Source organism: Lingula anatina, chromosome 2 (genome assembly GCF_051362555.1).
Source record: "Lingula anatina isolate TDL-2025a chromosome 2, LinAna3.0, whole genome shotgun sequence".
Taxonomy (NCBI): domain Eukaryota; kingdom Metazoa; phylum Brachiopoda; class Lingulata; order Lingulida; family Lingulidae; genus Lingula; species Lingula anatina.
Window position 1 is genome coordinate 1687633 of NC_141768.1, and position 24978 is coordinate 1712610.

General features: G+C 36.3%; 2 protein-coding genes across 6 annotated transcripts; one reads left to right on the forward strand and one right to left on the reverse strand.

Annotated features, from left to right (window-relative positions):
* Positions 1 to 24840, forward strand: LOC106170128 (RNA polymerase II-associated protein 1). 5 transcript variants are annotated; one of them, XM_087004937.1, is made up of 32 exons: positions 3 to 163; positions 3114 to 3219; positions 4814 to 5054; positions 5460 to 5591; positions 5878 to 5918; positions 6161 to 6250; positions 6601 to 6730; positions 6992 to 7111; positions 7319 to 7447; positions 7755 to 7867; positions 8133 to 8234; positions 8599 to 8700; positions 8935 to 9102; positions 9443 to 9586; positions 9891 to 10095; positions 10521 to 10624; positions 10830 to 10885; positions 11273 to 11374; positions 11678 to 11839; positions 12207 to 12339; positions 12593 to 12664; positions 12927 to 13036; positions 13181 to 13376; positions 13675 to 13818; positions 18133 to 18260; positions 18745 to 18930; positions 19276 to 19401; positions 21350 to 21513; positions 22335 to 22467; positions 22838 to 23003; positions 23414 to 23635; positions 23887 to 24840. In XM_087004937.1, exons 3-32 carry the CDS (start codon positions 4838 to 4840, stop codon positions 24043 to 24045), a joined length of 4056 nt encoding a protein of 1351 aa, XP_086861063.1. In that variant the 5' UTR covers positions 3 to 163; positions 3114 to 3219; positions 4814 to 4837; the 3' UTR covers positions 24046 to 24840. The 5 variants fall into 5 exon arrangements, with proteins under 5 accessions (XP_086861065.1, XP_086861063.1, XP_086861064.1 ...); XM_087004938.1 differs by having other exon boundaries at positions 8 to 430; XM_087004939.1 differs by lacking the exon at positions 3114 to 3219 and having other exon boundaries at positions 1 to 163.
* Positions 14241 to 16458, reverse strand: LOC112042049 (melatonin receptor type 1A-like). The gene is made up of 2 exons (XM_024075952.2): positions 16201 to 16458; positions 14241 to 15901 (listed from the first exon to the last, which is right to left on the reverse strand). The coding sequence occupies exon 2, from the start codon at positions 15515 to 15517 to the stop codon at positions 14498 to 14500; it is 1020 nt and encodes a 339-aa protein (XP_023931720.2). The 5' UTR covers positions 15518 to 15901; positions 16201 to 16458; the 3' UTR covers positions 14241 to 14497.
* Positions 24841 to 24978: the final 138 nt, after the last annotated feature.

Genomic DNA, 24978 nt, shown 5'->3' on the forward strand with positions numbered 1-24978 from the left:
GTCTCTTCATCCGGGTATTTAAAATATGGTGCTCCCCATGTGAGAGCGGGCAATGCAAGCAGGAAGATGAAATGAAAAGCCAAGTCGCAAAGTATCTTTAAGAGAGTTTTCAATTCTTCTTTTTCTGGGGTCTTGTGACGCTTGGACATGTATTTTGTTTGAGGCATGTATACTTGTGTATGGGCATTGTTTTTCTATAATTTAACCTACGTGTACGTAGTGATAGGGTGAAACAATATGTATCACCAAGTGAAGTGGTTGTCTAAAATCTAGAAAATGCTCCACATGTTACGTCTGATGTTGGCCTAAATAGGCAAGACAAGAATAGACAATTTGCACAAAACAAGTGTACATGGGTTGACCTGGTACGCATTTCATGAGGAAGACATCATTACAAAAAGTAGACGCCAAACAAACCACTTGACCACAAGTATTATTTCCCTGTAAAATTTTTCTTGTTCTTAAATGTTTACTTCAGTGTACTTGTTCTTATTGCACAATGTTTGGCCTGGTTTTTTTACCATGTGATGGAGACTGGAGTACGTACAAGTCTTCATATGCAACCATTATAGTTTAAACATCTTTGGGGTTCAAAGGAATTTTTTCATGTGTCGTCTTCTCTGCTCTGGGGATCTTCTCTCCCAATCACTTAAGTTCACAGTGAAGTCCTCATACCCATCAGCCAGCTGAAATTCCCCCCTTTATATAAATGCCCTCTGTACGACTTCATAGTAGTTACACACAAGCTTTTCCAAGGAATCTACTAGTACTAACTTTGGAATGTCAAATTGTTTCCATCCTGTTCTTAATTTCAAATTGTGGTTCAAAGACTCACAATAAATTGATGTTTGTCCCTGTGCAACTTCACATCTACACAGTACTGTCTTAGTTATCTCTTAAAATGGGCAATACATGTTTAGTGAAATATACTTCAAAATGGAGAACACTGTTCCTTATAAATTGGAGCACTTCTTCTAATCTACATTCGAATATCGCCCAGGTACTTGAATATGTAAGTCAGAATTCTTCAAATACGAGTGAAACAAGTTGTCTTCTTCCTTCTACAGATACAACAATTCTGCCCCTCAAGTACATGGTTAAGTTTTGTTTTAAATGCCGCTGGCACGATATCAGTTTTGCATCTGGAAAGGCAAATCGAGGTGCCTTGCAAATGTCTTTTTCTTCATCTGAACCAATAATGGGTTGAGCCAACGATCCAGATAGTTCTATTGCAATAGTAGAAAAAAAGTTACAAAAGTTTTCCAGTCCAAATGAGGATTGGGCCAAGAAATATGGGCTTGTCTTGTTTTCTTGCTGCTTCATGAATGAGTTCCCCATATATGACTTTTGGGTTTACACCCCACACATGACTTTTGGGTTTACAAGTGTTGCCAGCTGTTCCATTCTTTTGAGAACATTGTGGTTGTGTTCTGATGTAACTACGGCCTTGTTTGTTTTTGTTTGTTTTTTTTTTTTGTTTTTTTTTTTTTTTTGCATTCCCATGTGCAGCCCTCCCAGGTATTTATTGTTGATTCTGCTTGATTCCAGTTGATTCTGCTAAATATGTTTGATTCTGTTAAATAGTAGGACTGCGTAGGGGTAAGTTAGGCACAGCATGAACGAAGTGACAAATAACAGTGTCATAGACCGGGGGTAAGGTTGAAACTTTGCTTCAGTTTTCTACCCTAGATGCGGGATTGTGGAATCAGTGTTATCTTGCAGAGCAGCGTAGTCTGTGTTAGCAATGCTGACCTGTAAAGTGAACCCAAGTGGCTAAATTCACTTATTCTTGTGACAACTACAGTCTAACTAGCAGTGACGCACAGAGGCGGCTGCCACACCCTGATCAGGGGCATGAACAACTTACCATAAATTTTCCACCTTTATGAGATCTTCAAATAGCTCCTAGCCTGTCTCTACTATATACACCAATTGGTTTGATCCAGTAGGATGAGCGTAGGAATGTTGGCTGATTGAAGAATAGCTGCACAGGAGATGTTGTCTCTATGGCGGTCCATCAGTGGAGTGAATCCGAATGAATCTGTTCTTAAATTTTCCGCTGCTCATTAACTTTCTCATAGGTGGCGCACCGTCCACTGCATAGGTGGCGCAACGTCCACAGCACAATCCACAACCACAATACCTGGAAGGATCTATGTAGTCTCATGTGTTGGTGTTCTTACTGATATGACTGCCCCTGCGCAGTCCCCTTGTGCTCGCAGGAATCCCAGGAACCTCTTGACACTGACAACAAACACTACTACGTCAAAGGCGTGTATGAGTGTTTGTATAGAAAGCCCTTAAACTATTAAAACAACACACATTCGGGTTTAAGTCACCTTTATTCTTACACCTCTAATACTACTGTAAACTACTGAACAAAGGCACAAGATACATGTAATACATTTAAAAGGCCCAGTGTCTTTGGCATGAGAACTTCCCGAAGGGGGGGAGAACTCTGCATGACTTGCTGCTGCCGCTGTGCAGTTTAAAACCGTGAAAGACCGTTGGGCAGTTACATGTGACCAAATTGAAACGAGGCAGCTGGTTCTGATTGGACTGGCCGCTGGTCAGTTACACGTGACCAGCTGAATTGCTATAACAAAGAGGGTGTGGGGATAAAGGTCCTTAGGCAACCCTCCTGTGTGAGTTTTAAATACCATTTAGTTTAAATGGGCACCTTGACTCTACTTAGGATCTTTCTATTGTTTTACTGCTTACCTTAGCAGACACGGTACACGAAATCCCTATCTATGGATGACCACCAGAATTCTCGCATTTCTTTTTCTTTCTCTATCTTGCCTCTCAGTAATGGCATCTGAAGGCTGCTATTACAGATATTGGTTTGTGATCTTCATGGGCAATTATTGCTCTGCCTGTGTGTGCAGCACACATGAATTGTGGTTGATCCACCACCCCTGGGTCTTTTGTGTCTGATACCCGACCAGTGATAATTGAGATAAACAACTCGATCATCAAGGTGTACTTTCTGGATATGTGACATCTACTTCTGCTTTGATCTTTTCCATATGCTTGAACATGTTTCCCTGTCTCGGCATCAAATTAAATTCTTATCAACTCATTGAAACTAAGAAATTCAATATCTTTTTCAGTCCTCACTGGCAGTGCCATAGAGTAGTGTAGAAGGATAAAGTTACCAGTTGACCTCGAGAGGTCAGAATCTGGATGTTGGACATTATTTGGACTGTGATCACCCAGGTGAGTCATGTATGGTGCCTAGCTAAGAGTTTACTAGTCTTCTCTCTGTTTCTGAACTTACTTTATCCTTTTTGGGCATCTCACCCTTGAGTAGTGGAATAATTTTGGTAGATAAGTGTATCAATTTTTCTCTGAGGTTCGTAATTGTGGTGTCTTGCCTTTGGGATGTGTCGAGAAGGTGTTCTTTATTTGTTGCTTTATTGATTTGAACATTATGATATCACTTTTCCTGAACATGTGTGTAGCCCTGAAAAGGACTGTTTTTCATTTGGGCTACAGGTTTACTTCTGTAGGCATTTTAGAATGGCTGCTGAGTGGCATTTCACTTTGGTTGAGGTGACTACTTTCTTCTTTTTGGTTTTCATGATGAGGAACAGGGCCTGGACTTCTCAGTGCTGTCGTTGGCCTTTTTCATGAAGCTCTGCACATTGTACTAGTAATGTAACTTTTTATGATACACTCCTCCATCATGTCAGTGATTTGTCCAAACTCCCTCAAGGTCTTAGGACTGTAGTGGTGGTAATGCTTATGCAAAAGCTTAAAACTCTCCTCCAGAGTTTGAAGCATGGGGTTGTTCTTAATTGCTTGTAGTTCTTCAAACTCCGAACAATGTATGGCACAATGGGTGCTCACTACATATGGTCTGCCAGTCTCAAGTCTTGTGTATACACTGTTATTGGTACCTCAGTTGACAGAGGCTCCATCTGATTATGATTCAGTCATGAAGTGATGACTTAATCAATCAATGGCACACACAGTGCACAGGGGTTTGTCAGACTGGTAAGAGACTAGCTAATCCAAATCTGGTCCATTTGCAATTTGAGAAGGTTTGGAAAGCTGGTGAATGGCATTTCACTGACCACAACACAGTAAGCAGTGTTGAATAGCTTCTTCACAAGGCTGTAGTGATGGTCCCCAGTCTTGTTCACAATCTGATCTAGAGGACCAGCGCAGTGATCAGCTTCAATCCTTTACTGCACTGTAGTAGCCTCCATATAACACATCTATGAGCCTGAGATGAAAAGTGTCCCCCATGTCTCTCAGCTCTGCATTATATTAATGACACAGATATTTATTTATTTAGAAAATTATTATTTTTATTATTATTATTATTATTATTATTATTATTATTATTATTATTATTCGTTACACCCCCTCCCCTGGGTCTGTATTCAGCAGTCCTGGGTATTTGATTGACCTTGTGGAAACCCACTCCCAAACACTTTTCTATTCATATCTCTTTTTCTGTTCTTGACATTGTTTTCTATTTTGGAAGTTCCAGAAAAGTAAAAACTTTTATTCATTTGCTTTTTGGAACTCATTTTTAGGTCAAAAATTCTGGCATACCATTCTTCACATATTATAGATCCACATGAACTATATAAATATTTTGTCTAATCTTTATCTCACAAGAGTTTCAGAGAACTGGAGTTGACACTTTCCTCTACACACATCTATCATATTAATAAGTATATAGGGAGGGGAGAAAGGAAAATGTTTTGAACCAAAGTAGATACTCTTCATATATGTGTGTAGTGCAGGCTCACTCCAGTTCACTGAAACTCATGGTGGATCTTTTTATGTTTTTTTTTAGATAATCCGTGGGATTGGCTGAGACATGGACAGGGCCCATTACATCTCTCGGCCCAAACCTGGCGATGATGAGGATGACCTGTTGGAGTTTCAGAGAACGTTTCTCTCCAGTAAATCCTCGTCCTCTGCCACTGTCGTGACAAGTTCCAAACCAGATAAAAGAGACGATGAAGCTAGCAATGGAAACGAGACTGCAGCCATTAAGACAACCCCAGCAGAGAGGGATGTTGTTAAGTTACAAGGTAATATTCTGTCATGGATTGCTGAGCCTGTGCATAGTTTGATATCTCAGGATTTTGGGGATTGTTTCACAAAATATTTTAAATCAGTAATTTAAACCATGTAATTTATTCAGTTTCTTTCCATTCTCCTTATGTACAAATACATAATCCCACTGCAGTGAGATGTTATATGATAGTATATGTATATCCATTTTGCAGAGTCATATATTTGTTCACTCAATTTCACGTACAGGTCAGCATCCACTGTGTCATGAGTAGTTATTTAAACATTTGAGTAGTTTGTCTACAGCTCTAATAACTAGTTTTATTCAGTGTGTACTTTTTGATTAAAAGTCCACTTAATTTGAGCTTTGGTAACAATGCAAAGTTAATAGCAGAATCTTTTGAAATATTTTTTTGTTTTAGGCTTACCGTCTACCCTTCCCACAGCCCCGACAGATATGCCACAGACACCCAAGAGATCAAAATTCCAGCAGAAAAAGGACACAGGAAAAAGTTGTACAGAATGTATAGAAGACCCAGAAGAGAGTTTAGAAAGTAATTCTGTTAACATAACTGTCATTGAAATTAGCAGCAAAATGATGGTCATTGAATTTTCGTTAAAGATAAGTCAACATCAAAGCAGTCTAGATTCTTTCTCCAATTTCTGGACTTGTTTTTCCAATTATATGTATTTTATTATTATTATGCTACTTTATTTGCTAGTTAATTGTTATTTTATTTAAAAAAAATTGCAAATATCTCAGTTTTTTGCCTCTCAGGTACCATCCGAAATTTCATGTTTTTCTAGATGTTCATTGTATTTAAATTTTTTTCTTTGTAGAACATGACAGACATATCACAAAAGTATTATCAGAGATTAAGGTGGGTGTAAAATATCTATCCTTTTTCTCAAAAATGCATATTGTATAATAGACCAGTCACTTAACAGTACAAAATTGGAAGAGTAATACTTGGGGCCTGTATTAACATTTAAAAAACTGTCTCCTCTTCTGTGCATAGAAATTATGACAATTATTCCTTAAATCAGTGAAGGTAGCATATTATAGCATTTCTTTGCTAAATTGGTGCTTGCCATTAGACATAGTTATATTTTATATTCCAAGGAGAGGGATATTCACCATGTACCAGTGTATTTCCCCAGACAGGTGTCTGATGCTTTCCCTAAGGTACTACAGTGGGACCCAAAGTCTAAGGTAAATATCTGTACAATATTTCCCCAGACAGGTGACTGATGCTTTCCCTAAGGTACTACAGTGGGACCCAAAGTCTAAGGTAAATATCTGTACAATATTTCCCCAGACAGGTGACTGATGCTTTCCCTAAGGTACTACAGTGGGACCCAAAGTCTAAGGTAAATATCTGTACAATATTTCCCCAGACAGGTGTCTGATGCTTTCCCTAAGGTACTACAGTGGGACCCAAAGTCTAAGGTAAATGTCTGTAACATAACTCTGTATCTATCTAAGCCACTTACATTGATTTGCAATTTAGCGAGAATCCTCTCGGAGTTGGATCGGTCTCTTAGAATATTTTCCTTTTCCAGTCCTCCTCAGGTTCAGTAAAGAAGCGGAGTATTTTTGCCCAGCAGTTGTCTCAGCAGGGAGGAGATCCAGTGCTTGAACAGACAGAGGAGGCGGAGGACGTGTCCTGTATATCAGAAATAATTGAGTCAGGTGTGTGTGATGGATGATGGATGGAGTATACATTTGAGTATGAGTTTGTCTTTTTTCATTGTCTACCCTAACTATACAATTATTGTTACTGCAATAATTAGAGTACAATATTCCTTCATGCTCTATATTGTTGCACATTTGCCTAAGATTCAGGACATGATTACATTTTTTTCAAGTGATAATTCTGGTCTTGGCAGATATTTCATTGATATTTTTTATTACGAAGTACTTATTAAAGCAGTCATATTTCATTTGAATTAGAGTGCAGAGGAATAACAAGTGAAGAAAGGAAGAAAATCCATGAAGAGAATCTAGCTACAATGGCTTCTATGACAGAGCAGGAAATACTTGCTGAACAAGCTAAACTGAAGGGCATGCTCGGTAAAAAAAATCTTAGATAATTTATTTTTATTTTATATTTAAATACATTATATTTGATTTATGTGAATTGATTTCTTAATCATGTAGCATAATATATTTTTTTGTCCTCCTTGTCATCTAATCTGATAGACATTGACTTCTGCATGAGGTGCGTGAACCAAATTTTTAATATAAAATTGTGTCAAAAGGTACATGTCAACGTTTCAGATCCCAAACTTATTGAGTTATTAACCAAGGGAAGGCACGCAGAAACACCCAGTAAGAAGAAAGTACAGTTCCAGGTGGAGTCCACTGAGCAAATTGTAGAAAAGAAAAACAGATTGCAGGAAAACCCAGGTATAGAAAATAATTGTATATTTGAAACATCCCAAATGTGAGTTTGAATGTGTAATTTCCTGTAAGTTCTAAATTTAATTGTTTTTATCAGTTTGAGTAATTATAATCCCATTGGAGCTTCTTTACGCCTGTAAGTATTTATTTTATGAATTAAGAGTGATGTTTTGAGGGTGAACAAATTTTCAGATTTGTACAGGATTGTTAAGTTTACTGTTTCAACTACTTATGCCCAAAGTTTTGGACGTTTTGCCCCAAAAGATGGTGATGTGCTTACTTTCTCTACATGAATGCATATTTGACTGTACAGACTGTGAACTGAACATCAAGCCAGAGAAGACATGGCTGCACATGGACAAAGTAGAACCTGAGAAATTAGCTTGGATGAAAGATCTCCCCCCAGCAAAGCTAGACGATATTAAAGTATAAACAGTTTTTATTATTATTTTCTTTCTAAGATATTTGTGATTTTAACAAAAAATTGTAATGTTAGGTGGCATTGTATTTTACATAGAGAATATGTTCAAAGTTATATTAATTCCCCTAAAAAATTGGGTCTAAAATGTTAGAGATAGCAACTTGTAAAAAGGAATTTGGAAGTACTTTATTTATTTATTTATTTTTTTTTTAATTTTTGAAACTACTAAAATATTTCTCACAAAATGATAAATTTTATTCATGTTTTCAGACAGGTCAGACGGCCAGGTTTGACTTCCAAGGGTTGCTGATCTCCAGTGAGGAGGAAGTCCCCACCCATATAGGACTCCATCACCATGGGGAAGATCCACAGGTAGACATGTTATATCAGACATACAGAGCACAGTCCTGAGGGTACTACAAGACCTGTGGGTCTCTTTCCTTCTCACTGTGCCCTATCCTCTTTAGTGCGTTCTGGACTGTGTTCTACTTGTATAGTTGTAAGCACTAAAACTTTACATGAATATTGTTTGTGGTTGAAAAAGAAGTGGATTGTTGGTTTAAAGAAATTGCCTTGTTTCCACATTAGGGAATGTTCAGAACGGTTTTGATAGAATAATTGATGAAACTTTTCAAAATTTGAATATACACAGCTGATAAAATTTCAGTTTAATTTGATAAAAAATATTATTTCTTCTGTTGTCTGTACCTATTTTTTTTATTTTTGTGTAATTAAGAGGCCTGGTTACACCCTAGAAGAACTTTTTACTCTGGCAAGAAGTGCCAATATTCAGCAGAGAGTTATGGCTTTACAAACACTGTCCAAAATAATTCAAAATGTAAGTATATGCTTCAGATTTTTTAACATATGAAATTTATTGACATGAAGAGGATGAAATTTTTAGTTTTGTTTAGTATATTTAAAACATAAATTGTTTTGTTTGCATTTCAGTAATGATAAATTGATTTTTAATACCACAGTTATGAAATTTTTAAATTACATATAATATATTCCATTAAAATTTTCATAGAAAAAGAAAATGAATAATAGAAATTTTTCTATTCCATCTCAGGCCAAGAAGGCTGTGTTTGGGGAAACCTTACAGAGGCCAATATTACCAGCTGTGTTAGAGGCTGGGCTTGTGTTCCTGATACGCTGGGCTCTGGACGATAGCGTAGAGACCACAGTGGCCACTTCTGTCCAAGCTCTGGCCGCTCTGCTGGTTAACCTAGATGATGAGGTATGTGTGTGCTCTAATACGCGCACACACACATACAGTTACACACAAAGCCTCCAACTGACTAGTCATATCATTGTATTATATAAATATTTTATTTTTGGATCTATTGATGTACATGCTGCAGAGAAAAACCAATGAAAAATTATTTAAATGATAATGACATCAGTAAAATTGTTTTACATTTCTTTCCTTGAAAATATCAGTTTGTCTTTAAAGGTAATTAAAGAGTAAGAGGTATACTTCTTAGACTGACATTTTCAGTACCAATAAAATGAAGAATTCAAATACAATTTTATAATATTTAATAAAAAAAATTATGACATCTGTTTCTTAATCACAGGCTGCCCTGGACACAGTCTCCTGCTGGTACAGAGGTCTGGAGATATACACTCTTGTCTCACCACTAGATCATAAAGACTCAGAAGATGAAGGGGATAAAACACAACAAACAGATGCAGATGTTGTCAAGCAGGATGTTATTCAGGTATCTGTGATGTTTATAGACAAATTTTTGTAAAACAAGAATATAATTATAAGAATTGGAATAAATTTAATATGTATGTCGTAGAAGATTGAAATTTTTTTTTCTGATTCTGCAAAGAGAATACATTGTAGTTTCTTAAGTTTTGTGGTGAACAGAATTGACCAAACAGATCATTCAAAAACGTAATATATTTATCTGGTGATGCAAGTTGGACCTAAAACAAGGTCTAAACAAGTCCTGTCTGAATGCAGCTTGCCAGACCAATACACACTTTATTTTTTAGACTTTATTTTTTCTTCCCAAGGGTTTGCTGAGAATGGATCTCCTTCCTCGTCTGCGGTACATCCTGGAGGTATTAAAACCCACGTCCTCTGTGGTGGTGAACATCTTGGACGTCCTGTGTAGAATAGCCTCCCACTCCCTGCAGTCTGCCCAGGATACCATGCAGTGTCCTCGCCTGATTGACACCATCTGCAAGGAGTTTTTACCTCTTCAGTGGAAACCTGTAGGTGAGTTGATTTAAAGCATTGTCTATAAAGATTGAAGTTAGTTTTGTATATTTTTTTCTCTTTAAAGTGGGAGCTCTGTGAGAATACTGTAAACTGGTCTTGGTTTGAAACTTTTGGAGGTAAACTGTTTAACCTGATCCTACAATCAAATTGGAAGGTGGAATTAGCAACTGTAATTTAAACTTTGATTTTGCTATTTGAATTGATTAAGGTATCTTCAGTGTGAGTACAATGCAAGTTCAGCATTTGCATCTACACTGATAAAATCAGTTCTCACAGTTCATTGGGTTTGCATTGATTTGCTGTGTGGTATGCCTGTCAATTAATCTTTAATTGAGATCCCTTTGTGGCTCCTCTTGTGTTTGCAATACAGTAGTTTATTATGCCTTAATATTTCACATGTCCATCTTCTGGTATATTTTCAGCTGACCAAGGTCCAGTGAGCTCAGTCCATGGCTGTCCAGTGGCCAAAGCCATGAAGCTGATCAGGATGTTATGTTCTGCTGGAAAGAACGTGGCAGCCATTTTGGTACGTAGTGGCAGTGGTTTTCATGAAATATGAGGTGAAATCTTCAGATCAGAGCTTTAAGTTAGAATCATTTTGCTGTTGTTCTTTAAGTTTCCCATCGTAATGTTTCATTGAGTATGTGATCATGAATACCTAAACTGAAAACAAATCCTTTAAATGTGCCTCTAATTTACCAATGTCCAGGTTTTGTGGTCATCTTTTACAGGTATCCAAATACAAAATAATCAACAATGTGACAAGATATGTAGCTGTACAGTTGAGGTGAGTACTGGGTCTTTGTGTATCAAACAATGTACCAGTGAAATTGCATGGATTCTTCACTCTTGCAAGACTTGATGATTATTAACTGTGTTGTATTCATGTCTGAAGGGCCCTTTACTTCTACCACCTTTACTTCTAGATATTGAATTGTTGTGGTTTTGAAGAATGCACATACTTTATGAGTTTACTGTTAGAGCTTGTGCTGTTTTTACCTGAATTGATTATTATATTAATATTATAGTTTTTAAGCCAATGTACATTTGAATATTTTTATAACTTGTATTTAGATTAGTTGCTTTAAATGGTCTATTTTTAAACTTCATTGTAGACAAAGTGGTATTATTTAATGATTTCTATTCTAATGTTATTTCATTGTCTTGCCTATAGTGAGTTACAGCTCCCTGCTGGTGAGGGTGAGGCACTTGTCGCTGAAAGTTTTAGAACATGGAGAGTGTTACTTTCTTATGGTCTTACCACGGACAGTGTAAGGTGAGAATGTTTGCCATATGTTGGACATGTTACAATTTTTATCTGTCCATGGTAATATGATATTCGCATGAGGCACTGTATATTACTCTATCTTTTCAGTGGGAAAAATAATCAAGCTTCCAGATACATTATTTTATATTCACAAAATTATATTTACATAAAGCAGTTGTGGTGCCTTTACTGCATAGAATGAAATTACCATATTTAAATAATATGGAGTTGGAAAAAAATTGAATTTACATAATTTTAACATTTCAAACAAAAATACGATATCGTAATTGTCCTACCAATTAATTCCTTCAGAGACCTGTATCCAGTATTAATAGGAAAACTACAGCATCTGTCCACAGTTTCCCTACAGCCATTGAAACCCATTGCAGACTGCCTGGAGCTGATGGCACTACTGGAGACTGTAGTACATGTGGCTGCCAGCCACTCTTATCTGGCATCCAGGGAAACCAGCAGGTACAGGAACAGGTGTAATAATGTATTGATTTGTATAATTCTGTAGTAAATGTAAAGTTACAACTTAAATGCACAGTCTTTAATTTTAGTTGAGGGTTTACTTCACAAAGTAAGTGGAAAATTGATTCTTGTAAATTGATTTCACAAGACTAATTACTTATTTCACAAAGCTGAAGAAAAAAATTGGGAAGAACATGAAAGACAATTATCAAAGAAAGGATTTTTACTTAATAGGATTTATGTTTCAAATTTCCCTATAATTACATCATGTATTGTTTTCAAGATGTGCTGTGTTATTGTCTCAGATTGCTGTATGATATTCCTCCATACATATTACAACCAGTATATTATGTGTGTGTGTCCTCAGAGAGGCAGGAGACGTGCAGTGTGAGGTGGTCCTCCCTGCTTTAGACTGGAGTACTGTCGCTGGACTGATACAACCTGTAGAACTGCTGATGACCAGGTGGATGGAGCAGTTTGAAGAGGACTTTATTACACAGGTGTGTGTGTGTGTGTGTGTGTGTGTGTGTGTGTGTGTGTGTGTGTGTGTGTGTGTGTGTGTGTGTGTGTGTGTGAGAGAGAGAGAATATTTTCATTGTAAATTGTTGGAGCAATAGTAATTTGAAATACGTTCTTCTTTTTACTGAAAAATAAAAGAAATTGGACAGCTGTTGATTATTGTTTTAAATAATAATAATTGGATGAATCATTTGAAATCAAATGGAACAAACAGTCTCTGTTTCTTACCTGTAGGAACTAGATGTGTCACTGCTTACCTGTGCCTTGAACTTCACTGCCACCTTTTACCTACACCTGCCAACACAGGTAAGTACAGCAGGTGAAAAACTCGGGTGAGGTATGGTACTCTTTTTTTGATAATCATGCTAGCAGAACCAATTTGTACTTACGTTAATGAAAAACAAAAGTGAGGCATCTGGCTTTGTTCTTGTGCTGTAATATTTGAAATATCAAATTGAATATTGTATGAAATTCTGGTTTTTACGTTATTTATTTGGTTATTATTTAATCATTTAATGATAAATGCAAATACATTATTTGCTCACTAACAATATTTCTATTATTTCAGCCCATGTATGATCCAGTGGTGACATTACCACATGTTGAATCTGTGGTGTCCACAATGCTGATGCCTTGCCTAGCATCTTATTCCTTCAAGATGGCACTGTCCAGATTAAGGTAAATTATAGTGGTTGATTGAAATAATGGCCAAATAGTTGACTGAAGTAGATGTTTGAAGGGGAATACTTACAGAATATGTGCTTGTGTGCACGCACCCATGCATGAGCGTGTGTAATTGTTAAAGTCTTGTTTCCCTTTCAGCAAGCACTCTGTTGTGTTAGGGGTTGACCAGCCATATGCCAAGGAGTCCCCATCAAACTTGCCTTCCTTGCTGTGTACTTTGAAATCAGGACAAGTGCCCCCTATTCTTCTCCATAATTCACCGTACAGTTTCCTGACTGCTATGGCCAGGCTCTTATTGTTCATGGGGAAGATTCACAAAGGTTTCAATTCACAGGTACTGTTACAACTCTTTTTTTAATTGTTAAAAAAATCATTATTTTCCAAAATATTGTAGCATTTTCATGAACCTTTGCTTAAGCACAATTTCATTTCAACAAATGTTATATGATATCAAATAGCAGTTGGTCAGGTTTTTGTTTAATTATTACAAAAAAAAAATTAAAGTTTTTTGTCAGTTTCACTGCTCATGTTATTCTTATATGTAAAATTATTTTCTCACTAAAACCATTATATTGTGTTTATAACATTAAACATAAAAGTTAACTAGACCTTTGATTTTTCCCCCGTTTCAGCTGTTTGACTCCATACTGTGCAATAAGGACACTCTTGGATATGTGAAGAGCATCTGCTCTGCAGGTTCTAGGTCTAACACTAGTGTCCTGACCAGATGTGAAAACCATCTGCAGTATTTTCTCATCAAGCTGGCTTGCTTGAAGGTATTTTTAGTCTGTGTTTATCTTTGTCAAGGTTCCAACAATTATGCCAGTTTTTCCCACTTGCTTAACAGTGTTATGTCACCTTCACCAAATTTGTTATAATCACAATTTTTATCACAGTTTTATTTATTTGATTATTTAATTTTTTTCAAATTTATCTTATGTGTTGCTGTAATTCCACATGATTTGGCCAATATTTTAATCAAGCTGAAAATTTGAAATGATGTTGGAGAAAGAAAAACCTGATGATCAGGAGCTGGTTCAAGGCAGTAGTCAGCTGTGGAGTCTCTCTCTGCAGCTTATAAAGGGGCTGTAGAAAATGATGTTAAAAACAATTTGATTGGTGCATTTCTCTTTATTTGAAACTAGAGTAAGACTTTGAAGATATTGAAATAATGATAATAATAAATTGGTGAGTTAAATTGGCAAAATAGAAAAGAATTCTGAAGTCTCAAGTGCATAAGTCTTGAAATGTATATATTGTGTGGAGTAGTTATCCAATAAATAGTGTGATTTGTTGTCTCTCTACACATTTTGTAGATAGGTAAGAACAAAAAAATTTACCCACAAGACATTTTATCCACAAAACAAAATACTTCTATTTAAAAAAACCTTTAAACAACAATAGGAACATTTATAGTGCACTATTAATGAACCAAAAAATGCAAGTTCCCAATACCTAAGAACTTCCATTGCAACTTGTTGTAATAATTGCCTTAAAATGTTTACGGTACGACTTACTGAAGATAAAATACAAACAAGGATTCACAAAAGAATTAAGATAAAGCAATATCATGGTCACTTGATGCCACAGGTTGGGCAAAATCTGCAGTGGAACAACAAGAAATTCTATAACAATAAACGGCGTCCAGCACACATTGAACATGATATAGATAATGAACACCTGGGAAATAAGCTTGATTTCATCTCCGCTTACAGTATTTTCTGTTTGCTGATTGCCTGAATTGTAATGAGTGTGGATTCTCTTCCTACTGTTACGGACTTTCACAGTGATCAGGGAGTAGCAGGTGAGAATGGCAAGCTGAATCATGAAGTAGAACACCATTACAGTGTAGGAGACATGAGTCAGTTTCCCTGGGGGCAACCTGAGGAGACATTGGTACACACGAGGACTGTAGGTGTAAAACGTATCCTCATACACACCCAATGCAGGCATCACCTGGCTGAATGTCATAAAGGTCCATATTCCAAGAATAATAGCACCATTTTTCCAGCCTTTGAATACTCTTGGAGCTATCTTGGCATCAACGATTACACAGTATCTGTTGATGGCGATCACCATGATCTGAACGAGGCTCACCGTTGACGTGGTGCTCAACGCTATGGCAACCAGGTTACAAATATCTTGACCAAAGAGCCATTCATTTCGAATCATTGAGGTCACTATGGTGGGAGTTCCGATCAGCAACAGGAGGAGATCGGCAATTGCCAAGTTGGCAATAAAGAGATGGGTAGACTGCTTCCGTAGTTCTTTAACTTTGGCAATTGTCACCAGTGTAATGAGATTGCCCATTGTCCCTGCCAGTGCTATTATGATGATCACAATAGATACTACAATCCTCTCATGGAGCGGCTGGTCAGATTTCAGGTGAGAACTGCTGTCATTGGTCAAGGCAGCATTGGACACATTGGTCTGCAGTCCTTGGTCTGTGCCAAGGTGCAAACTAACCAAGGTCATCTTGGGATTCTGTTCAGAATTCCAGTTAAGAAGTATATGACTGTCTGTGCAATAAAAGGCAACTTCTCTCTGACAAGATGACACTTGTGACACTTGGAAAAGTCATTGTGTTTGTAACTGTGTGACTGTCTTTTGTACAAGAGGCAAACAATGTGAGGCTTTGATTCACTGACCTTTAAAAGGCCATTACCATGGGAATACCATGGTTTCTTTTATTCTCTGTTCAAGGTATACCGAGTTGCTGGTTGCTTCTGACATTATTGTTATTATAATGTTTAGTTATCATTACTGCCTCTTTCACTTTACATTTTGATGTTCCTAGTTTTGGCTTACCCAATGGTGCCTTTCCAAGTTTGGTTTTGTTTTGCTAGCTGTTTCATCTAACTGTAATTGTTAAACACATTGAAAATAGAGTTCATTAATTACCTGATCTTTTCATTGAGAAAAAAATTGCTAATTTTTCTAAATACATAGTTTTAGAATCATTAACGATATAATTTTGTGTAGCATTTCTGATTTTATTTTTCTGTGTAGAATAGAACTAAAGGAGCCTGCTTTTCATTTATGTTGCTATCACTCAATACAAATGCTCTTATTTTTAAATATTATGACTTTAAAATTATAGTATCTGTAAAATTCACAATTTCCCCCCATTAAAAAGCTCAAGTTATTACCGTACTCACATGGTACTGCTCCACTGGATGGGGTTTCCTTCAGGACAAAAGGTACCTTTCTTACTCATTACATTGTTTCTTCAATCTGTAAACCGTTCTTGGTTTGGTCTTTTCTTTACGTGAAGTCAAAGTATATTGTTGAAATTGGCTCTTGGTACAATTTCTAACACACTGCTTTACTTCAGTACAGTTGTCACTGCTTTCTACTGGATTTTCTGTAGTTGCTGTTGACTCATTGGGAGCTGCCTCAAGTTTGACACCAGTTTCTTTGAACTGTGGATGTCTTTGGTTCCTAGAATGTCATAACTGTCATTAGCACAGTGACATCATTTCCTCATGGTACATTAGGTGATATTTCATGATTACTGAAGCTGGTGTCAGGGTTACTTGTGAAACAGTTCAGGTGCTTCTCTTGTCATGTGGTAAGATGTTATTACGTCTGAAAATGAAGGAAAAAAAATTAAAAAATCAGTGCATATATTTAAAGAGATCCTTTGGTAGTTTTAATCCATAAAGGAGTTAAAACACATACACATGGTATTAGCCCCCATATCTTGTCTATAGATAGACTTCTTTGCACTGATGCCATGTGTTAATTTACTTCTCTAAAGAAGTAAATGTTAATATATCATTTGGTTCAGCATGGTTTAAGCAAACTCTTTATTAAATCCTTACTTCAGGATGTAAGGTGTGAAGTGCAATTCACCCATTGACACGTCTGTAATCACAATGCCTGCTCTTCATTGCTGACTTCTTAATTCTGGGATTATTGGATGATGCAATCTAGGGCTCTGTTGTTTCTCCGCCTTTAGTCTGAGCCCAATTTTGTCGAAACTGATTTGCTTTGCTTGAATCCCCTATTGCAATTAGACACTCCAAAATGAGTTCTGATGATATTTTCCCACTTTCAGACTTAATACCCTGCTTATCATTATCGCTTTCATAGAAAGACCTGAAACTGATGTTAATATTGAATTTCAACACAATCGATACTTCAGATGATTTCCCCGGCCAATTGGTTTAGATTCCATGTTTTCTTTCAAATCACCAGGTAATAGTTATAGATGAGATCATTTGTCAGATGCTTCAGTTGCTATCTGCTGTAACAATTAGAACAGTAAATCTGATATTGATCTTACAAGTGAACTCCACTCCAAATATACTTGTTACGCTTGATATCATCTCTGCCAGTGTTAGCTAGTTAGCTGAATAATGCATAGACTTAATCTGTAATATTGCCTCACAAGCATACATGGAATATTGAATTCCTTGGTTTACATTCACCGTCTGATGAACACCATGAAGCTTGTCAATGGGTCGTACAAAGTTATTTTACTGACAACGAGCAGTGAGGCGCTACGGATTAGATTGATGGCCGTTTGTGCAGTGTCACCTGGATGACATATCACCTCAATTAAGATTAAACTTGGATCTGATCTCCAGGCGGAAAGAGACTCTGTAAGCTATGCTCTGAACCCTAGAAATGCCATCAGCTTTGTTAAATGTAAACCCTCACATAACCACAGGATAGTGCTGTTTTACAATTTTTTTAGTACTGGAGAAAAGATAAATTGTCACAGAAAGTTACATGCCCTGAGTGGCATATCCTCTACGTGATAACCGTATGATGGATGAGAAAATTGTAGATAGGTGTGGATAATTTTCACCTTGTTCAAATGTGAAAAGTGGTTGAAAATTAATAACACAAAGATTTCTCATTAACTCGGTTTCCAAGAATTTTTATAAAGCAAATGTCATTTTCAGATCCTTTTTCTGTATGAAAAGAAATGTTTTATTTAGTGATACACCATGAACATGCAGTATGCTTCAACACAATATATTATGACATGTGACCTTACACATTAGGTTAGTCAAAAAATAAAACAGAGATTTAGGAAATTATTTATAAAATATAATATCACTAATTTTTTTTCATTTCAGACAGGAGCAGTAAAAGCAGAGCAGTACCACCAGTTATCTTTGTGCCTTTTAACTCGCCTTCAACACGGTGATGAACATTACATCCATGACATACTCTCCACAGTACTCTTCAACCCTGATTTCCTCTGGTAAGATTGCCATTCTACCTCATACAAGTATTAGCACTCATCCTCACAGGCAGTGGGTACTATCTTATCTACTTATTCCCTCCTTAGAATTACCATAAAAGAAAGAAAATGGATCCTAAAGGGATCACATTCGCATTACCTTTATTCTATATTGGTTCGCATTTGATGTAGTTTCCTCGAAATTTGAAAACGGTCACCTGTATCATCTGGAAAATGTCACCAGCTTACTACATCAGTGCTAAATTGTTTTGCGTGCAACATTATGAATAAACAAATTATTAAAAGATCAGCATGATCAGATATGATTGCCAATCTCTTTTTCATTATTGCTTCCCTCCGGAGCTATTAGATGTCAAAGTTGTTATAGGTGCTTCTCTAATAAATGTTTCTCTAATGAAATTTGACAGACAACTACGCACATTTCTCAGATTATAAAGAAACCATTTTTATTTTTTTATAGATTTTCTTTTCATTTCTGTTTTAGTCTAAACCATTCAGAGACAAAATTAAAAAGCTCAGTTCATGGCCATCATGAACAGAAACTGCCCAGTGAAAGTGGTGGAGAAATGGAAAAAGACCTCATGAAAAATATCCAGAAAAACCTGCCTAGCATACGGGCAACGTACCTGGAGAGTTTTGGAAGAGATGTTAAAAATCTCCTAAAATCAAGGTAGTGATAATTGCATCTGTTTGCTTAATTACATACTTCTATGTACTGTATGGTGATGAAAATTTTAGAAAAATCTTCTAATCAATTTCCAAAATTATATTTTGTTTCCAGTAAATGATAATGATTTTTTGAATAACCTTTTGGTTTATATTTAGTAAATCCCTTTTTGTGAGAAACTGAAAATAAACGTCTTTTTTTTTTCAATGCCTATATCAAAAAGACTGTTTTGATAATCACATTACTGGCAGTCCATGTTAACTATGATCAACATAATAGGTTCTTACAAATGATATATGTATACTTATCTGATACCTGTGCTATCATGGTGTTCTTTTGCCGTTTTAGATCATGGTCACTCCATCTTGCCCATGAAGTGGACACTCAAATGACCGGCCCCCTGACCAACCCCGTTGTTCCTGTAGACTGGATGTTCCTCCCCCTGATGGTGCTCTACCAGGTCACTTCTACACTGTGAGTACATATACTGTTCTCTACCAGTTTGCTTTTACACTGTGAGCATGTTTCAAAATGATACATATATAGCGTTCTCTATGACATTCATTTTAGTCCATTAGCAGAATTGTAGTCAGAGAAATGATTTTTCCCGTACTTGTTTTCGTAAATTGATCAGTGTCCTAATCAATCATTTGGAATTTTTTATACGTACCGTATGAGACCGAGTATAGTGCTTGAGTGATTCAAGTTCACTGTCACTCTGAATAGGTACCACTCTCTTGATTGGTAACTCTGCTGTTGCCAGTTGTCTGATGACGTCTTATTTATTGTTTAAGGATGCGTTCAGAACTGGTGAGGGCTAGAAGTATTTTAACTTAAACCAGGTTTACTAGTAGTACATTCAGTGTTACAAGTGGTGCTGTTTCTTGAACAAGCGGGTTTAAATTATAGGTCATAATGGGGAGAGGTCCTCAACAGGGTCTCAATATGATCCGGGTGTTTTGGTGAGGTCAGTTGTATCTTCTTCTGTCTCATTTAGAACTGGTCTGAACGCACCTAGATATGACACCCCTGGAATCTCACACAATGATACTTTTTGTCACAATAGCAAGAAGATAATATGAAAAGATCTATAGGAGACAATTATCTCTGTGTTTAGGTTTCCTGTTACATGCCCTCTGATTGTCTGGACACTGAAACCACAAAAGACAATTCAGTTTTGACATCCAAGGGTGTCTATTAGGGGAATCATACACAAATTCTAGACATGAAATTGATTATTTCCTTTGTATTACCATAGAAACTTGATTGTTAAAATGAAAACAGCACCTGGTCACTGTGCACATATTCATTTGCTGTGGAAATTAGAGAAACCAATTAACGTCAGCACAGGGTTACCCAGCAGTCAGGAGGTCTTTGTGGGGTTCTAAGGGTGTATTCCCAGAGATTAAGATTTAGATCGACCTAACTCCCTGGGGATTCACGCTAAATTGCAGTCAATCGAGCACGCACCATAGTAAATTACCCCCTTACAGCTTTTAGTAGGTGGGACAGACGCTTAAACCGGCTAAGCTGACAGTAATCTAGTGAGACTTCCCACAGGGATAGATCGATCTAAAATCTATGGAAATGGGGTCTAAGTCAATGGTCTCACAGGTTTGGACAGTGGCATTCAGATTACATGCTCAATTCCTTATATATAGCATTTGTTTTCAGTAATGGGTTTGACATTAAGGTTCATTGCTTTTCTGCTGTTAATAGATTTATGCCTCTAATAAAAGGATATACCTCTTAACAACATAAATTTTCAATCTCTATTTCTACCCTTATTTGCACTACTGTAATTGTACGATTTTTTTTTACCTAGAGAAACAGTGCAAGTTTGTTAGCATATGAGTGTGTGTGTGATTCATAAGCTAAAAATTGTAAGATTGTATCTTGTTTTGCTACTGAATGAGAAAAGGATTTAGTTCTCTATGTCTGTCTGCTTGTGATCTGTTAGTTTATTTAATTAATTATTTAATAATTTATTCTGTTAATGTTTAAGTATTTGTGATCTGATGGCACATGATCACTGTTTGTCTGTGATCTCTTTGGATTGTAAATGCCATCCTGGCCTTTTCTTCCTCATTGATGATTAATTTTATCTTTAAACGTTCGGTTTAAGTCTGGATACGTATTAAGCAGTGTGCTGGTGCACTGCCAATACTGGTGCATTTGTTCTATGGCAAGTTTTTTTTTTTACACAACAATTTACTAAGTATGCTCTTCTCTCTTTAACCAAAAACTACCAACGACCTTTCCATGTTCATATGGCAAATACTAACAGTGAAAAAAATGTCCTACACCCAATGATTGTAAGTTTATAATTGATTTTTTTTCTAGAGGCAGAAAGTGAGTCTGGAAAATGCTGAAAAAATGCACTGCAGCCCAAAATTTTATGAATCTTAATGTTATATTCCAGAGAGGCAGCAGGGGAATCTGTTGAAAAGTTGCCAGCCAAGCACGTGTCCACAGTGTCCAACTGCCTCCAGTGGGTCTACCTTTTAGAGCACTGTAGACATCAGCTCACCAGGGACATCTCTGCCGCTACCAGGATCAGCAGAGTCATGTGCACCTTTCTCATTGGTGAGGATCTGCACCGTTTGATGAATTTCCTTAAAGGAAATTGGTTATATTAAAAGGATTTCAGGCCTTTTTGAATGTGTAGTATTTATGTATTTATTTATTTATTTATGTTATTGAAATCTCTTCATTTTTTATTTATTTATTTGTTCTTTCATTCATTTTTTGTTTGTTTGTTTGTTTGTTTAGATTTGATTTACTTATTCATTATCATGAATTTTTGTTAAATTATTTATTTCAAATATCTATGATTGGCCTGTATTCAAATATATTAGACTTGACTCTTAACCAAGAAGGCTTGATTGTTCCTTTGAATACAGACCTCTGAATTGGTGAAACCACAAGAGACACTTGACGTCATTTGCTGTAATTGACTAATGTAAAGCTCATCCCGTTACTAATGGTATAATGTATATGGTGTGTTGCTGATTAAACAGTGTAACAAGCAATGGCAGTGATCAGATTTCCATGTGAATAGACTTCTCTCCCATGTGACTGTAGAGAACTGTTACATGACTGGAGTGATGTCCCTATTGAATATGCTTTGTGATGTATATTAATTCTGTTTCTGCAAGCCTAAGCTGTGTATGGAATAGATAGCTAAAGCAAAGATATATAGCACAATCTAAAACTTTGCACATGATATTCCAATTTGTAAAGACTGATCTAGGAAAACTGCATTGACCCTGCTGTGTTTATTAAACAATTAATTTCAACACAAATATAAGAATAATTGCCAGAGTGTAATACCCCATGGGATTGGACCCATTAGTGCAGTTTTTTTATATTTTTTATTTTTATTTATTTTATTTTTTCATTTCCAGGCAGTGACTTGTTTTTAGAAGGGCCAGTCCACTGTTTGTTGGCAGCTCTAATGAAGATGTATTGTCAGGCAAATATTATGGAAACTGTGGATTTTGATGAGAAGATACCAGGCCTTGCGTCTTTCTATGACCTGTGAGTCTCTCCCTCCCCACCTCTCCCTCTCTCTCTCTGTTTTAGATAATAAGTCATCCATCATATTGATTCTTTTGATGGATTGCATTTTACCTCAGCCAGTTGATTTTATTGCATGGATACACATAGTTATCTGATTATTACATTAAGATAATTTGTTAAAAGCATTTTTTTCTCTGTTCTCTCTGAAAATGAATGGTATTAGCAGATCTGTATCCTTGGTAATAAGCCTGTTTAATTTCATAACAACAGTCTTATGGTTTTATTGTTTCAAATTATTAATATATAAGAAAATTACTTATCTGGTGAAATAGAGAAACACTTTTACTCATGATGAAGACACTGTAATAAAAGCAGTTCTATATTCCAGCTTTGTTTCCCTTGTGGAGCAGTATGAGGCAGTGTCATTTGGTGACCCACTGTTTGCCAGCTATCTGCTGCTTCCCATGGCTCAGAGACACAGTGTACGGTATAGGAAGGCGGTGTGGGGAGAGCATGTCACAGTCCTCAGGCTGGTCACAGTGACCTGGTCACAGGTCAGTAACTGTTTGTGTGTTTGGGGGGGGGGGACTCACTGACCAGTGTTCTCAAGCTGATTAAAGTGATGTTGGCAGATAAGTGTGTATGCGTGTGTGTCTTAAGGCTGCTGACACTGACCCGTTCAGAGGTTGGTATGTGTCAGTCTTGGGCTTAGTACTGTAACTTTGTCAGAGGTGATTTTTGTAGTGATATGGCCAGGGATTTGTTACTTGGTAAAATTTGTTGTTTTATTATTTCTTGTGGTTTTGTGACATAGAGGTGTGTGCGTGCATGTGCATGTGCAGGGGGGGGGGGGGATAGAGAGTCAAAATATTTCCTTATTGATCAAAGATGATTGTTGCAAACCATCTGTTTGCATGAAATATCAGTAATAATGCTTTAATATATTCTCTTTCTTTATCTGCAGCTTCCCATACAGTTGCAGAACTTTCTAGAGCCAGAGGAAACCAACTTGGAGCTACTGAGATTCTACCTTCAGTCTCTCCTCAGTAGTAGTGTGACTCCCAGTAGAAACCCAGTACTGTACACTATAGCACTGCACCACGTGAACAGGTTTATATACCTCCAGGGTCAACATATGAAGATGAAAAAACTGATGATTCAGCAGATTTGTAAGACCACAAATGAGGTAAGACAGTGTTTGTGGTTATTTTGAAAATTTGTTTTTTTTTTCATTTAAATGTGTTAATTTGTATAAGTGTATCTTATTTACATGCAGAAGGGTGTATAAATGATGTGATAAAAATATTTTGAATGGATGAAATATCCGTAGAATAATAACAAAGCTGCTGTTGTTAACTTGTTCTTTATGTGGCATTTGTTATAAAGTGCTCAGCAAATTAAATTTTTTTGACCAACTTTAACAAATTTCTCTTTCAGGATTTAAAAAAGCATCTTCTGTTTTACAAGATGGCCAACAAAGAGTCACTTGAAGGTGTAGAACTGTACTCTGTATTGCCTCAACACAGGAAGGAGCTGCTGACTTCCACAGTGCCTGACATAGAAGACTTTTTAAAAAATGCTTGTCATGAAGGTTAAAAATTCACAGAAAAAAAAGTAATTTAAAAAGCGCTAGCTTTGAAGATTAAAAATTCACAGAAATAAGAATTTACTGTCCACATATTAGTTCCCTGTTGTGATGAACAGGAATTTTATGTTCGTGCGTAATGGAGCTGGACAATTATGAGAAGATTCTGAGTACCTACATCAATAAAAATTGAAAGTTGTTTACAGTAAAGAAACACCTCTACCATAGGTAATAAAATCCAATCATGATTTTTTTTAATCCAGCCTTACGAAGAAGTATGAAAGACTAATTTTTCATTTATTAATTTTTCAAAATGTTGCATCATGTTATTAAAGGGATAATAACTCTTCGTTTTGGCCAAAAAATTAATTTTCCTGGAGTAAACAACAATTTTCCCATACTTACCAATGGTTAATGAATCCATTTTTACATTCAAAGTAAGTGACTTTTTTTTCTAAAAAGTTTGGTTTTTTGTTAAAATCTCTTAAGAGATCATAACACAGTATAGCCATCAATGGAGGTCACGTGGTCTGACGACAAGCTCAGATATCAGAATAATAGCTTTAACTGCTGTTTTTGTTGTAAAACAATATATATTTCTATGAGTTATTCACAATCTTTTTATTGTGAAATATAGACCTCACACGAAGAGTTATTATCCCTTTAAGCTTTAACAAAAATTTTCAATGCATATATGTTTTAAAGTCGAAGTACAATGTTGATATTGTATATAACTAAATATTTACTCAGTACTGCTATCATGAATTGTTTCAAGATATTTATTTTATTAAAATGTATCTTCTGATTTTTATTGTGTTGTCATTGAAAGTTCGATTAAGTTTTGCATTTAGGAAATCAAGCACATTTTGTAGCGCTTATAACATCATATAACTTAAAGATGTCCTCACGCTCTTGCGTTACAGGATTAGATCTATATTTCTCCT